The sequence below is a fragment of the Melanerpes formicivorus genome, unplaced genomic scaffold (assembly GCF_026170545.1).
Source record: "Melanerpes formicivorus ecotype bairdi unplaced genomic scaffold, bMelFor1.0.p_v2 SCAF_21, whole genome shotgun sequence".
Classification (NCBI taxonomy): domain Eukaryota; kingdom Metazoa; phylum Chordata; class Aves; order Piciformes; family Picidae; genus Melanerpes; species Melanerpes formicivorus.
This window is the reverse complement of record NW_027142373.1, coordinates 12,092,188-12,107,872: the sequence shown is the minus strand read 5'-3', so window position 1 is coordinate 12,107,872 and position 15,685 is coordinate 12,092,188. Positions and strand designations below refer to the sequence as shown.

Genomic DNA, 15,685 nt, shown 5'->3' with positions numbered 1-15,685 from the left:
AGCTTCTGCTGTAGCTTGTCCCACTGCTGGTGGGGTGGGCAGCCACCCCTCAAGGCTCACCAGGTAAGTAGGATGGAATTCCATGGGTTTGGCTTTGGGGGTGGTGGAAAAGGAGAGAGGATACAACAGGAAAGGACTGGGAGTCATCATCTTGCTGAGCCCCAAGAAGGGACCTGCAGATGTCCTTTGCTCAGCTACACCCTGGGTGTGTTTCTGGGACTGGGAAAGCTGCTCCCAAAGGATGCAGGGGGCTGGGCCCAACCCAGCTCCACTACTCCAGCAAATGGATGCTGGCTCCATCTCCATTGGCATCCAAGATCTGCTGGGGCTTGTGGGTGATGTGAACCCCACTGCCTGATTCCTGCAGCCCAGAGCCAGCTGCTCTGCAGGGACAGCTGCCCATGGAGCCCCTGCCAGCCCCATCCTAGCTCCCAGGGGAGCAGAGGCTGGGCATGGCAGGGGAGGGGCTTCAGCACTCGGGTCTTGAGCCAACACAGCTCTGTTTGTCCTCCCCCAGAGCAGAGCCCCCTCAGCCCAGCAGGACCCAGCCCTCTGAGGGCTGACACAAGGCAGCAGCAAGCTGGCTGCTCCAAGCAGCTCCTCTAGGGCCTGCAGGAGCTTTTGGCTGCGTTGCTCCACGGCCTGCTCAGGGGATGTTTAGTGCCATCAGCCACCTCCTCTGCTGCAGAGAGCCCCCACAGCACGGGGACAGCTGGGACGACAGAGGCACGGCATGGTGAGTGTGCTCCCAGCGCTCGCTCCCTCCCCGGGGCATTCCCTTGCCAGACAGGAGAGAGGAAATGGCCTCAGGTTGCACCAGGGCAGGTTCCCCTTGCACAGGAGGAACAATTTCATCCCCCAAAGGGTTGTCACAGCCTTGCCCAGGGCAGTGGTGGAGTCCCCATGCCTGGAGGGGTTTCAAAGCTGTGGAGATGTGGTGCTGGGGGACCTCAGGTTTAGTGGTGCCCTGGCAGTGCTGGGTTGATGCTTGGACTGGATGATCTTAAAAGTCTCTTCCAACCAAACAATTCAGTGATTCTATTCAATGATGCCCACAGAAGGAGCTGAGTGCTGTTCCCTGCCAGCCCTCCCTGAGTGCAAGTCCCCCCCCAGGCAGGTGTCTGGCTGCAGGGCAGCCCTTTGGGGACAGCTGCACCAAGAAGCAGACCCCCAGCCCCCAGCTTACTCAATTCCTTGGGGACCTCTTGGGCACACTCTCCTCTCCTCTTCACCTTGAACCTGACTGATGGGCACCCTCAACTAAATTTCACAGAATCATGGAATGGGTTGGGTTGGAAGGGATCCTTTAAAGCTCATCTGGTTCAGCATCCCTCCCTCCCCCCAGCCGCTATCATCAGGGACATCTCCAACGAGAGGAATTTGGCATCTAACAGGAGGTTCCTGCAGCTCATGCTGCTCAGTGAAGCAGCCTTCCTGACCACCCATCCCACATGTGTCCTTTAGAGCAGCTAACTCCTAACCCTGGCAACTATGGGCCCATGACTGTCAGCTGGGGGGTCCTGCACTGACCCATTACAGAGTCAGACTGGGACACCCCAGAGCAGCAGGAGAAGCCATGCCCCAAAAAGCACTTCTCAGTTTTCCTCCTTTCCCCAGCACTACCATCTCCTCCCAGAGAGGACTCTGCTGCCCACACATTAGAGGGTGGCAGGCAGGACCTGTCTCCTGGCTGAAAGACAAACAAACCCTTCAGGTCCTAGCCCAAGGCTTTGCAGAGCACCTGATGCTGCTGTTTGCCAAGGCACATCCCAAGCCATCATAGAATCATGGAATGGTCTGGCTTGGAAGGGACCTCCAAAGGTCATCCAGTCCAACCCCCTCTGCAGTCAGCAGGGACATCCTCAGCCAGATCAGCTTGCCCTGGGCCCTCTCTCAGACTGCTGCCAATCCCAAGCAGCTTGCCCAGAGCCAACCCTGCTGCACTGCAGACAGGAGGTCAGCAGGACACCACCAGACTCCCTTTGGGGAGAGCCCTTCCCTCCCCACACTCTGCCTTGGACAAGGTGCAGCTTGTCATGCAGGTCAGTCTCAGCCCACAGTTTCTTCACCTCCAAGGGCTGGGAGCTTCTGCAGATGCTGGGTTTGGCTGAGACTGAAGCAGGAAGAGCAACCTGGAGACTACTGGAAAGCCCAGGGAGCCATGGGGCAGTGGGGAGGCTTTGGGGGGGCTCTAACTGTGGAACCACTTGTGGCTTTGGTGGAGCAGCATCTGGACCTTAAATGGCCAGCTTGGGGAGAGCTTGGGGGCAGCCTGGGGACAGCCTGGGGACGTGTGTGCACATCTGTGCTCAGCTCACTTCTCCCCAATGCTCTGTAGCACTGGGGATGTCATTCACCCAAACCCGGTGCTGGCGCTGGTGCTGGTGCTGGGCAGAGCAGAGCTCACTTGCATTGTCGTGGGGGCAGCTGTCAGGGTCTGAGCCCTCAGCAGAAGCATGGCCAGCCCTGCTGCTCCATCCAGGCTGCTCTCTGCTTCTCCCCAACAGAAATCAGGGCAAGCCACAGCTCTGGAGTGCAGAACCCACTTTGGTTTAGCCTCCAAACACTGTTTTCTGTGACAGATGATTCCCAAAGGGGTGTGGGGCTGGAGTGAACCTGGCTTAGGAGAGCAGAGGCTTCTGCTGCTGCCTGCCCCATCCCTGGTGGGGAACATTCTTCAGGGAAGTAGCTTGGCAGCAGAGAAGGCAAAATATGTCCCTAATGCTGGGTTCAGCAATACTGGGGGGGCTTGGTTTGCAAACCTGAACTGTTCCCCCAGTGACCTGTGTGGTGCTGCAGCCCCTCTGCCCCACCCTGTGCATGGCAACACCAACACCTATGGCTCTGTGCCCAGGGGAGGTCCACACTCACCCACACCACCAGGGCTCCCATGGGGGGGCACTTCCTTCGTCCTAGGACAGAGAGCAGCTCCATTTTGAGATACCAAGAGGAACCTTCATGAGCAAGTCAGATGGGGATGGGTACCAACCATGGGGTGAGATTGTCTGAGCTGGAGCAGCTCTGGTGTCCCCAGCTGTGCACAGTGGGAGGAGGAGCAGGCTGAAACTGCTTTTGGTGAGGACTTCAGAGGAACATGTTGGAAGCTCCTGAAGAATCAGGGCTGCCAGCTCAAAGAAAAAGGAGTTGGCCAGGCTGAGGACTGGACTGGGAGGGAGAATCCATGTCTTGCATGGCCAGGAGAACACAGAGCTGTGCATAGGAGCAGAGTCTGCAGGTTGGGCTGTAGCTCCAATTTTAGCACAGCTCTGGCCACACTTCCAGCTTGTTTGCAGCATCCTGTGCTGGGCTGCTGGGAGCTGGCAGGTGAGGGACAGCATCCACTGCCAGGATGGGCTGAGGGAGCTGGGGCAGAGATGTGGGTGATCTGCTCAGTGCACAGCTCTCTCCTCAGCACCACCAGCTGATGTCCCTGAGGTCCAGGAGGTACCCAAGTGTGGGCACTGGGGTCCCCAGCAGCACCAGCAAGCACCTCCATGGAATTTCCCAGTTCAGAAACCAAACATCACCACACAATGCAGTGGGAGAGCAAAGAGAGGAGAAATAGAATCACAGGAGGCCAATGTGGCCCTGGGCAACCTGATCTCAGCTGGAGATGTCCCTGCTGACTGCAGTGGGGTTTAGACAAGATGACCTCCCAGGGTCCCTTCCCACCCAGTGCAATCTGTGACTCTCTGATTCTGATTCTGTGAGGCTCTTCCTTGCAGAGGGGATGTGTGTGAACAAAGACCCCAGAACCTTGGCCAGCAGCTGCCCAAGATTCCAGCAGCAGCAGCAGCAGCAGCAATGAAACCTGAGATGTGCTCTGGAGGCATTTTCAGGCCAGGAGTTATTTGCTGAAGATCTCCTTCCAACAATAATGATAAAAAACCCTGGGAGATATCTGATGGCATTATCCCACCAGGCTGCTCTGTGGGACCATCTCCTCTGATTGTGAGCACATCTCTGATGAATCAGGGCTGGAGCTGCAATCACATTAGCTGTCCCCAGAGCTGCAGATCTGTGCAGTGCTCACAAACCATCTCCTGGCCACTGGCAGGGAGTGAAATCCCTCACTAGAGCACACTGGGAGGGAAGTGTGGCCATAAAAGCCTCTTCTGCCAGGAAGCCTGAGAGAAATGATGTGTCTGGGAATTGTGGTGAGAGGGGGGGTTGTGCCAGAAACTAAAAGGGAGGGGAAATCCACTCCAGTGTAAATGCAGAGAGGAAGAGGATGGCTTCTGCAGGAGCCTGACATGAACGCTCTGCAACGTGCAGAGGAAGGTGCAATGGTTTGAAACTGGAGCAGGGCAGAGTTAGGTTGGACATCAGGAGGAAGCTCTGCACAGTGAGGGTGAAACACTGGTACAGGCTGCCCAGGGATGTGGCTGAGGGCCCATCCCCAGAGACAAACAGGACAAGACTTGGTGTGGCCCTGGGCAGCCTGATCTCGTTGAAGGTGTCCCTGCTGGCTGCAGGGGGCTTGGACAAGATGCCTTTGGAGGGTCTCTTCCAACCTGATGCAATCTGGGAATGTGTGGTTCTGTGCTTTGCAGAGTTTGGAGCACCCCTGGATGCAAAGGCAGGGCAGCAGCTCCTGGGCAAGCAGGGAGTGGAGTGCCTGAGAGAATGGAATAGAATTGTTTGGGTTGGGAAGGACCTTCAAACTCATCCAGCTCCAGCCCCCTGCCATGGGCAGGGACACCTCCCACCAGCACAGGCTGCTCCAGGCCTCATCCAGCCTGGCCCTGAACACCTCCAGGGAAGGGACAGCCACAGCCTCCCTGGGCAGCCTGTGCCAGTGTCTCCCTGCATTAGCCTGCTGAGATGAGAGCTGGGCAGCATTCCAGAGAAGAAAGCAAATTTCCAACCACAAAGCCAAATGAAAACCATAGAGCAGCTTGGCCATCAAACCTCTCCACAATGGATGCTACCAGGAGAAAGCCAGGAAGTGCCTCTACTGCCTGGGATGAAATGTCAGCAAGAGCCTTACAAATGATTTGAGCTGGAAGCTCACAACCCAGCAAGGCTCTGAGCAAGGCAGCTGGTGGCCAAGCTGCACAGGGCAGCCAAGCAAGAAGCCACCCAGGGTCTGGGCACATCACTGCAAAGCAGCAGCTGGGGAGGTTCATGTGTGGCTGGGCTTATCCCTGGGCAGCTTTTGGCCCACACAGAGCCAGCCTCACTGTCTCCTCAGGACACTAAGCATTGCTGTCAGGGTCTGTGCTTTGTCTCAGGAGCCTCTGGATGGCTGGAGCCACAACTCACAGCAGCAGTGAGGTGAGCTGCAGCAGTGAGGTGAGCTGCATCACAGAGCCTGGCAGCAGCATGAAGTTGCAGCCAGTCAGCTGCATGGTGAGCTGCTGGGGAAAGTCCAGGGGAGGCTATAAAGCTGCTGAGGGGCCTGGAGCAGATCTCTGAGGAGCAAAGGCTGAGAGCCCTGGGGCTGAGAGCCTGCAGAAGAGCAGCCCCAGAGGGCAGCTGAGCAATGCTCAGCAAGAGCTAAAGGAGCTGTGGGGGGCAAGAGGCTGGGGCCAGACTCTGCTGAGTGGTGCCCAGGGACAGCACAAGGGGCAGTGGGCACAGACTGGCAGCCAGGAGGTTCCATGTGAGCAGGAGGAGAAAGTTGTTTGTTGTGAGGGTGCTGGAGGCCTGGAGCAGGCTGCCCAGAGAGGTTGTGGAGTCTCCTGGTGTGGAGAGCTTCCAAGCCCAGCTGGGCACTGTGCTCCTGGGCAAGCTGCTGTGGGTGCCCTGCTGGAGCAGGGGTTGGACTGGGTGATCTCCAGAGCTCCCTTCCAACCCTCACCATGCTGGGATTCTGGGACTCTGTAAAAGCTGAAGACAGAAGGGATGTAAATAGTGTCCACTGCTCCTGCCTTTCATTGTCCTCCTTGCTGGGCCAAATCTGGCCAAATTGAAACGTGAGCCAGTGCCTTGGTACCCCCAGATCTGTATCCCTGCAGCAGTGCCTGTGGTGAGAGGTCTAAAGTGAGCTCTCTCTTTTCAGAATTAGCCACAAAGCTTGGCAGGGGATGCAGGTGAAAGAATACAGGAGGGGCTGGCTGGCACTCAGTCATCAGCCTCCCTTAGTGGGCAGTGGGCCCAGTATGGCCCAAATATGGGCAGGTTCCCTTTAGATGGTGCCTGTGGAGCTGTGCCAGCCTCTGTGCAGCTCCACTTACCTGCCATGTCCTCACACTGATCAGCAGCAACAGGAAAGGAGCTGAGGCTGCCATGCTTTGTGCCATCACAGAATGCCAGGGGCTGGCAGGGACCTCCCAGATCACCCAGTCCAGCCCCCTGCCAGAGCAGCAGCACCCAGGGCAGCTCACACAGGAGCACATCCAGCAGGGGCTCAAAAGTCTCCAGAGAAGGAGACTCCACAACCTCTCTGGGCAGCCTGCTCCAGGCCTCCAGCACCCTCACAACAAACAACTTTCTCCTCCTGCTCAGATGGAACCTCCTGGCTTCCACTTAGTGCCCAGTGCCCCTGGGCACCATGGACAAGAGTCTGTCCCCAGCCTCTTGCCCCCCACAGCTCCTTTAGCTCTTGCTGAGCATTGCTCAGCTGCCCTCTGGGGCTGCTCTTCTCCAGGCTCAACAGCCCCAGGCCCCTGCTCAGAGGGCTGCTCCAGGCCCCTCAGCAGCTTTGCAGCCTCCCCTGGACTCTCTCCAGTAGTTCCCTGTCTCTGTTGAACTGGGAAGCCCTGAGGTGGACCCAGGACTCCAGATATGTCCTCACTAGGGCAGAGTAGAGGTGGGGGAGAGCCTTCCTCAACATGCTCACAACAAAGAAGTTTCTCCTCCTGTTCAGATGGAACCTCCCGTGTTCCAGTTTGTGTCCATTGCCTCTTGTCCTATCACAGGACACCACTGACAAGAGCCTGGCCACTTCTTCTTGGCCCCCACCCTCCAGATATCTGTAAACATTAATAAGATCCTAGCAGCCTTCTCTTCTCCAGGTTCAACAGCCCCAGGGCTCTCAGTCTTTCCCCTCACAGAGCTGCTCCAGACCCCTCAGCATCTCAGCAGCCTCCACTGGGCTCTCTCCAGTATGTCCCTGGGGAGAATCTCTTGAACTGGGGAGCCTAGAAGTGGACACAGTACTCCAGAAGTGGCCTCACTAGGGCAGATGGGGAGGAAAACCTCCCTCAACCTGCTGGCCACACTCTTCTGAATGCACCCCAGGGCACCACTGACCTTCTTGGCCATTCACACCTTGTTGCTGCCCACTGCCTTCCCATGGCACACACAGAGCGTAAATCCAGCCTGGTCTCACCCATGATGTTCACCTCCTGGTGAGCTATGCCCAGGGTCAACACTGGGTCTGCCTGCAGCCAGGCCTGAGCTGAGCAAGCACAGCTCATGGGGCTGTGTTGGCAACCAAGGGGTGAAGCAGGGTTTTAAATGACCTGCTCTGGATCAAAGTCCACTTGGGCTTGAAGCTTGCACTGTCCTTAGGAAGAGTGGAACAAGTGCAGGGCCCTGGTGGTACAGAGCTGGAGAGTGGAACAGGTACAGAGCCCTGGTGGTACAGAGCTGGAGAGTGGAACAGGTGCAGAGCCCTGGTGGTACAGAGCTGGAGAGTGGAACAGGTGCAGGGCCCTGGTGGTACAGAGCTGGAGAGTGGAACAGGTGCAGAGCCCTGGTGGTACAGAGCTGGAGAGTGGAATAGGTGCAGGGCCCTGGTGGTACAGAGCTGGAGAGTGGAATAGGTGCAGAGCCCTGGTGGTACAGAGCTGGAGAGTGGAATAGGTGCAGAGCCCTGGTGGTTCAGAGCTTGACAGTGGAACAGGTACAGAGCCCTGGTGGTACAGAGCTGGAGAGTGGAATAGGTGCAGGGCCCTGGTGGTACAGAGCTGGAGAGTGGAATAGGTGCAGAGCCCTGGTGGTTCAGAGCTTGACAGTGGAACAGGTACAGAGCCCTGGTGGTACAGAGCTGGAGAGTGGAACAGGTACAGAGCCCTGGTGGTACAGAGCTGGAGAGTGGAACAGGTGCAGAGCCCTGGTGGTACAGAGCTGGAGAGTGGAACAGGTGCAGAGCCCTGGTGGTACAGAGCTGGAGAGTGGAACAGGTACAGAGCCCTGGTGGTACAGAGCTGGAGAGTGGAATAGGTGCAGAGCCCTGGTGGTACAGAGCTGGAGAGTGGAACAGGTGCAGAGCCCTGGTGGTACAGAGCTGGAGAGTGGAATAGGTGCAGGGCCCTGGTGGTACAGAGCTGGAGAGTGGAATAGGTGCAGAGCCCTGGTGGTTCAGAGCTTGACAGTGGAACAGGTACAGAGCCCTGGTGGTACAGAGCTGGAGAGTGGAATAGGTGCAGGGCCCTGGTGGTACAGAGCTGGAGAGTGGAATAGGTGCAGGGCAGTGCCCACACACCTGAGCCACACCAGGGTCTGGTGCCTAGGCCAGCATGGATGTGGCTTGAGCTTGACTGCTGCTAAGCATAGGGCAGCCTCACAGGGACAGCTCTGAAGCTGGCAGCAATCTTCAATGGCTCTGCTCAGTGGGGCTGGCAGAAGGGCAGTGCAGGGTGCTGGACTGCTCCTGGCACTGTTGCTGTACTCTTACTGCAGAGCATCCCCGTGGCCCGGGGTGGAGGCAGCCCAAATGATGGGCAGAGGACAGGTCCTACACCTGGGCTGGGCAATCCCAAGCACAAATCTAGTGCAAGGGGTGGCTTGAGAGCAGCCTCCAGGAGAAAGAGCAGCCTCCAGGAGAAGGAGCAGCTTTGCTTGCAGCACCTTGCTACTGCCCTGAGACTAGCCAAGAACCCTGGAAGGCTCAGGGGGGTGGGTTCCAATGAACCATCTACTCATCCCACCACTAAATTGCTGTGGGAGCTTTAAGCTGCTGAGCTGAATAGGAACTGTGGGAGTCCCATGGTCCACAGGTGAGCAGTGGCACCCTACAGGCATCCTCAGCCCAGCCTGCTTCTGGGACCCTGTTGTCTCGTCCTGTGTTGCTTGGCTCTCATAGGTGTGATGTTCTTCTGTCCCTGCAGTGGCCCATAGAACCTTCTCCAGCTTCATTTTCAGGGCAACAGGACAAGGGGGAATGTTTTGAAGCTGAGGGAGATCAGGGTTAGACTGGAGCTGAGGAAGAAGCTCTTCAGTATGAGGGTGGTGAGACCCTGGAACAGGTTACTCAGGGAGGTTGTGGATGCCTCCTCCCTGGGGGTGTTGAAGGACAGGTTGGATGAGGCCTTGAGCAGCCAAGTGTAGTTGAGAGGTGTTCCTGCCCCTGGTGGGGAGGTTGGAGCAGATGATCTCTGGGGTCCCTTCCCACCTGAGCCATTCTGTGATTCTCTGATTCATTTCACTTGGCACTGCTTAATGACCAGACGGGAAGCACCCAATCCATTGTCAGTCACTAGCCCTGCTCTGCTCTTTCATCCACCTCAGGTCTCCTCCTCAGATCCTGTCACCATGGAGATTCCCCCAAAGAGCCCTGATGGGAGTGAGAAGTCTCCTCAGAGCAAGGAGCTGCTGACCAGTCGCACGGGCAGCACCCTCTGCACCAGCTCCCGGAGCGAGTCCGTCTGGACCGACGCTCCCAGGAGCAAGTGGGAGATCTACCACAAGCCTGTCATTGTGGTGTCTGTGGGAGCAGCTGTCTTCCTCTTTGGCATAGTCATCACCAGCCTCTCCTGCCTCCAAACCAAGAACAAAAAGGTTTACAAACTGTGTGGCCCAGCTTTCCTCTCCCTGGGACTGATGCTCCTGGTCTGTGGCCTCGTCTGGATCCCCATCATCCGCAAGAAGCAGAAGCAGAGGCAGAAGTCTCAGTTTCTGCAGAGCCTCAAGTCCTTCTTCTTCAACCGCTGAAGGCATGCCCAGGGCCTTCCCAGGGAGGCTCCTGACCCCTCCACCCATCTGTGTTGCTTAGCCATAAAACACAAACATGTTCTTGTCCTCTCCTGAAGGATCTCACCCCAGTAAGTCTCTTCCCTGCAGGTGAAATGCTCTGGACCAGTCTCCAGTCTGCAAATGAGCTTCACAGCCCAGAAATAAATGAGAGGACTTTCCAGCTGAGCTCACCAAGATGAGTCCAAGCTCTCTGCATCACCCTCCTGTCCCAGAAGCAACCCAAAGTCACACACTGGGAAAGGCAAAGCTCCAAAGGAACCTGGCTTCACCCAGTAACTTCTGTCAGATCTTCACCAGAGAGGAGCCAGCTGACTGCAGAACATGAGGACAGCTTGGTGTGAACACTGCTGACCTCAGCCTGGACTTCAGATGCAGAAACTGGGAGACCAGAGATGGTTCACCCAGAATTAGTGGAGAGGAGAAGCAGGACAGTGTGGTTCCAGACAGCTTCATATTGGAGGAGGCCATCAGAAAGGGCAATGCACATCACCAAGCTCAGGGGGACCAGGGTGATGCCCAGAGCCAGGATGCTCCTGTCACTGACCTGAGCTCAGACACCAAAGCTCAGGAGGACCAGGGTGGTGCCCAGAGCCAGGATGCTCCTGTCACTGATCTTAGCTCAGACATCAAAGCTCAGGAGGACCAGGGTGATGCCCAAAGCCAGGATGCTCCTGTCACTGACCTGAGCTGAGACATGGCTGCAAGCTGGACCTCACTCCTCACTCAGCTTGGAGAGCTCCCAAGCTTTGTTTGCTGCTCCAAAGGGTCAATCAAGGAGCAGCATCACAAGCAGCACTCTATGCTCCCTCTGGCAGAAGGTGTTTAAGAAAGGTCCTCCTCATTCTCCTCCTCACCTGCATGGATGAAGCTGTTCTGCAACATCTGCCTGTGTGCTCTGATGCTGGCTGCCACAGCTGCCCATAAACCCTGACCATGGCTTATTCATGCCACCAGAAGTGGCCTACAGGCAAGAGAGACAGGTTTGCTACCTGCCTTTAATAGTGTGTGCCATGAGGCCAAGCACCAAGGGCAGCAGGGACCCTTCCTGCATGGCTTTTGCTCCAGTTTTACATTTTCAGCAGGCCTGGATTACTTGAAAAGACAAAGCTGCAATGCAGATTCTCAGTCTGAAGATCTGGCCTCAGTCTGGACACCAAGGTCTGGGTGCATGGTGTCCAGCTCCCAGTTCTGGGTTCAGGTGTTGGTGGGATTCATAAATTCATAGAATGGTTTGGGTTGGAAGGGGCTTTAAAGATCATCCAGTTCCAACCCCCTGGGACACCTCCCACCAGCCCAGGTTGCTCAAGGCCTCATCCAGCCTGGCCTTGAACACCTCCAGGCAGGGGACAGCCACAGCCTCCCTGGGCAGCCTGTGCCAGTGTCTCCCCACCCTCGTTGCAGAGCTTCTTTCTCATCCCCAGTCTAAACCCACCCTGGTTCTTCACAAGTGCTGATCCAGTCTGGATGCCACAGCAGCCCCTCCTCAGTCTGGCTGAGCTGGGGGAGAGTTCCCAGCACTGCAAGCACTGAGCCAAGGCCCTGACACACACTGCAGGGTGAGGATGTGGTCAGTGCTGGTCAGAAGCAGAAGAGAAGCACAGAAGGGGAGACCCCACCAAGGCCCTCTTGGCAACGTGCACCTCCAAGGGGAAGCCAAGGCAGCCCCCTTGCTCTTCTGTGGCAGACAGAGAGGCTGGCAGAGGTGCACAGAGAGAATGTGAGATGTGCTTGTTCTCTGGTGCTAGACAGGGCATGGCAGCCTCCACCAACTGCTCCTGTAAGCCCTCAGCTCTCTCCCACATCTACCAACAGCTCCCAAGGAAAGCACAAGGAATGGGGCATGCAGACACCAGCCTCCTCCTGCTGAGTGCCCCCCTCCCAGCTAACAGCAGCTCAGAGCCCAGGCAGCAGCTGTTCCAGAGCACTGTTTAATGGCCACCATGTCCACCTCCTCCTCTCTCACCCCCTTCTTTCACATTAATTTGTATTTTTAGTCTCTGCAGCATCCTGGAGCCATAATTTCATCAAGCTGTGGTTTGCAGACACGCTGGAAGCTCTGCAGAGCATCAGGAGACAGAGCAAAAGCAGAGGGTAGCAGATCCTGCTGCTCCAGGCTGGTGGGCAGCAGAAGGTCAGAGAAAAGGGAGATGTGTTCACTGGAGTGGAGGATCCTGAAGCTGTAGCTGTGGAAGCTGCAGTCAGGGCCAAGAGTTGATTCCCTGTGGGGAATATTTGGCTTCCTCTTGGCCATCTCTGGTGGGCATCCTTTATTTCTGGAGCTGGTGCCCACACCACAATTTCTGCCTGCAAATGTGGCCCAAGGTGCCCACAGCCCAAAGCCTTCATTTGTGCTGCCAGAGTCTGGCTAACACAATTAACCAGGCAGCTCAGGCTCACCTTGGCACTGCTGCCAGGCTCCCACCAGACTGAGCCTGGCCAGTGCCATGCACCCAGAGATCCCAGGCACCCAGAGATCCCCTCCACCAGTGCTTGGGAGCTTGAGGAAGCATCTCCCAGCATGGCAGATGACACAGATGGGTTAGTAGTACTCAAGCAAAGCAAACCCCTTTGTCCCAAGCTCAGCTTGATCCTGAGCTTACTTTCCTGGGGGGTGCAGGTGTGTCCCCAGGCAGCCCATGCCAGGTCTGTGCTGGGGTGTACAAGGTGTATGACCTGCCACTGGCCCCAGGCAGCCTCCATGTGGCTCCTCAGCTATTTCCCATTCTCTGCTGGTTTCTACAATGCTGACATGGCAGAGGAGAGGTCTCCATTGACTGAGCTGCAATGAGCTGAGGACTCTCACCCCAAACTCCTGCAATGGGCAGCTGCAGCCAGAAGAGCAGCCAGACATCAGGACTCATGAGGGGAAAATCATGGAGCAATGCAAAGAGCCCCTCCAGGTCCCAGCTGGTCACAGATAGGGGTCCTAAGGCTGCAGAACCTGGAGGAGGCATCTGGCAGTGGACACTGCTGCAAATGGCTCTGCTGGGGCAAGAGAGTGCTCAGCCTGGGAGAGACATCCAAAGGGATACAACAGGAGAACTGAAGAACCAAATGGCCTGGAGCATGGCTCCCCATGTCTGCAAGGGTCCTGCTCTCCATGTCTCATGAGTAAGAATAAAGAGACAGCCAGTGAAATGTGAGAGCAGGACCCTGCTGGCCCTCCAGGCTGCTCACTCACAGCAGGATTAGCTCTGATTAAAGACAACATTGCCCAAGGGACTTCGATGTTGCTGCTCTGGTCTCATCTCTGTGGCTCTGTGCCTGAGGGTTGAGAGGGAACATGGTGTGGACCCATGATGGTGTGGCATCACCATGCAGGAGGGCTCACTGAGGATGTGAGGAGGAGGAAGAGTGGGGCTGGGGCTGTTTGTTTAGGTGCTGGCCTTGTGCCCTGGGGGAGGGTCTCAGGTCCGTGGTCACCTCTGTGTTCAGTGCACAGCTCTGCTGAAGCCTGAGGAGCAGGTGGGTGCCACAGGGAAGTGTCCAGCAAGAGGTCAAGAAAGAGCCAGGGATCAGCAAAGCTTGGTGGGGAGAGGAAAGGGATTTGCCAGGTGGATCTCACCATTTGCTGCCCAGATCTGCAGGGGCACAGTGAGGCAAAGGCAGGAGATGTCAGCTGGAGGGAAGAAAGATCAACAGCTGGAAGATCAATGTGCAGATGGGAGTGCAGGAGCAGAGTGGGAAGTCTCCACTTCATTGCCTGGGAGGTAGCTGATTGCTGCTGGAAGCTGGGTGGGCTTTGCATTTGTGCATGAACAGAACTGGTTTGGTTAGAGCAGACATGAACCCAGCCCTGCCAGGGCACCACCAGCCCATGGCCCACAGCACCACATCTGCACAGCTCTGAAACCCCTCCAGGGATGGAGACTCCACCACTGCCCTGGGCAGCCTGGGCCAGGCCCTGACAACCCTTTGGGGGAAGAAATTGTTCCTCATGTCCAGCCTGAACCTCCCCTGGTGCAACCTGAGGCCATTTACCTCTTGTCATATAGCTCATTGCTGGGGAGAAGAGACCAACCCAACCTTGCTACAATAATGCTGAGGGGAGTAAAATGTCTCTCTTCTGAAGAAAGGCTGAGGGCTTTTTAGCCTGGAAAAGAGGAGACTGAGGGGGATCTGAACAATGTTTATTGATATGTAAAAGTGGATGTCAGGAGGCTGGGGCCAGGCCCTTGTCCGTGGTGCCCAGGGACAGCACAAGGGGCAGTGGGCACAGACTGGAAGCCAGGAGGTTCCATCTGAGCAGGAGTTTGTGAGGGTGCTGGAGGCCTGGAGCAGGCTGCCCAGAGAGGTTGTGGAGTCTTCTTCTGTGGAGAGCTTCCAACCCCCCCTGGGCACTGTGCTCCTGGGCAGGCTGCTGTGGGTGCCCTGCTGGAGCAGGCGGTTGGAGTGGCTGAGCTCCAGAGGTCCCTTCCAACTCCACCATGCTGGGATGCTGTGATTCTGGGATGCTGTGATTCTGTGATGCAAATTACTCCAGTACTGGGAAGTGCAACACTGCTGAAGTGAGAGGGGCTGAGCTGGAGCAGCTCAGGGAAACTGAGGAGCAGGGTGTCCTGGAGGCTGTTCATGTCCTGCTGGGGCCCAACAAAACCCCAGAGAGCTGCTGAGAAGTGAAATCCTGGCTTGGTGCTGTGGGACCAGTGAACTTCTACATGCCACTGGTGTGGGGGGCTGCAGAGGCAGGGGGTGGGGTATCCATGGGCTCAAATGGGCTTGGGGACAACAAATCCAAAAGCAGCCACATGGGATGTGCCCTCTAACCTCTGTACCAGCCCAGTGGGGCATGCTGGAGAATGCCATGGGGAGCAGATGGCACAAAGGGCTGTGCTCACATGCTGTCTCCTCTTGCCACTGCTGGAGTCAGCGCTGATTTAGAGAGACCTTTGGCCTAACCACAGGGCAGCTCCTGCCCTTGGGTCGTTGGCCTGCACCTACAGAGCTCTCCCCAGCATTCCTCCCCGCGCCCACTGAAGCCTGGCTGAGTCCTGCCGTGGCTCAGCCCCAAGGCAGTTGTGTTTCACAGGGCACCAGGCTCTCCAGCAAACACAACGATGTCTATCTGCACTGGAGCAAGCTGAGCTGTGAGCAGCTTCCTCTGCTCTCTCCAAAGAAGAGGAAGTGCATTACCAGATCCATTATCTTCACAGAGCAGCTGAAAGCGGAAAGGTTTCTCCTGGGTCTCAAAGTTCAGCCCTGAGCAAACACACCCAGCAGGCTCTGCTGACTCTGCCAGGGTGACCACAACCCTGCCTTCATTCCTGGCCACCAGCAAAAGTTCAGCCTGCCCTAAGGTGCCACTCACCTGTCCCATAGCCCTTTCCTCTGGTTTATCTCACTTCACATTAACATTCCTCAGCAGCATGAGGAAGAATTTCTTCCCTGTGAGGGCCCCAGAGCCCAGAGAGGTTATGGAGCCTCCTTCCCTGGAGCCTTTCCAGCCCTGTCTGGATGTGCTCCTGTGTGACCTGAGCTGGATTCTATGGTTCTGCTATGGCAGGGGGGTTGGACTGGAAGATCTCCAGAGGTCCCTTCCAGCCCCTGACATCCTCTGATGCTCTGAGGCTGTGAGCTAGATCCAGCTTTGGTGTCATTTGCAGATTTACTGCTGGGAATTGCCCTAACACCAAACCATCTCCTATGGGGTATGAATGACATGGAGGGAAGCAGGTGAGCCCTTGTGTCTGTGTTCAGTCACACAATCTCAGAACCCCAGCATAGGGAGGGCTGGAAGGGAGCTCTGGAGATCATCCAGACCAACACCACTGCCAAAGCAGGGCACCCAGGGCAGGGCACCCAGGAGCACAGTGCCCAGCTG

At 56.6% G+C, this 15,685-nt stretch overlaps 1 protein-coding gene across 1 annotated transcript; it reads left to right on the top strand.

Annotated features, from left to right (window-relative positions):
- The first annotated feature begins 514 nt into the window (after window positions 1–514).
- PIRT (phosphoinositide interacting regulator of transient receptor potential channels) lies at window positions 515–13,086 on the top strand. The gene is made up of 2 exons (XM_068151734.1): window positions 515–736; window positions 9,400–13,086. The coding sequence occupies exons 1-2, from the start codon at window positions 734–736 to the stop codon at window positions 9,820–9,822; spliced, it is 426 nt and encodes a 141-aa protein (XP_068007835.1). The 5' UTR covers window positions 515–733; the 3' UTR covers window positions 9,823–13,086.
- Window positions 13,087–15,685: the final 2,599 nt, after the last annotated feature.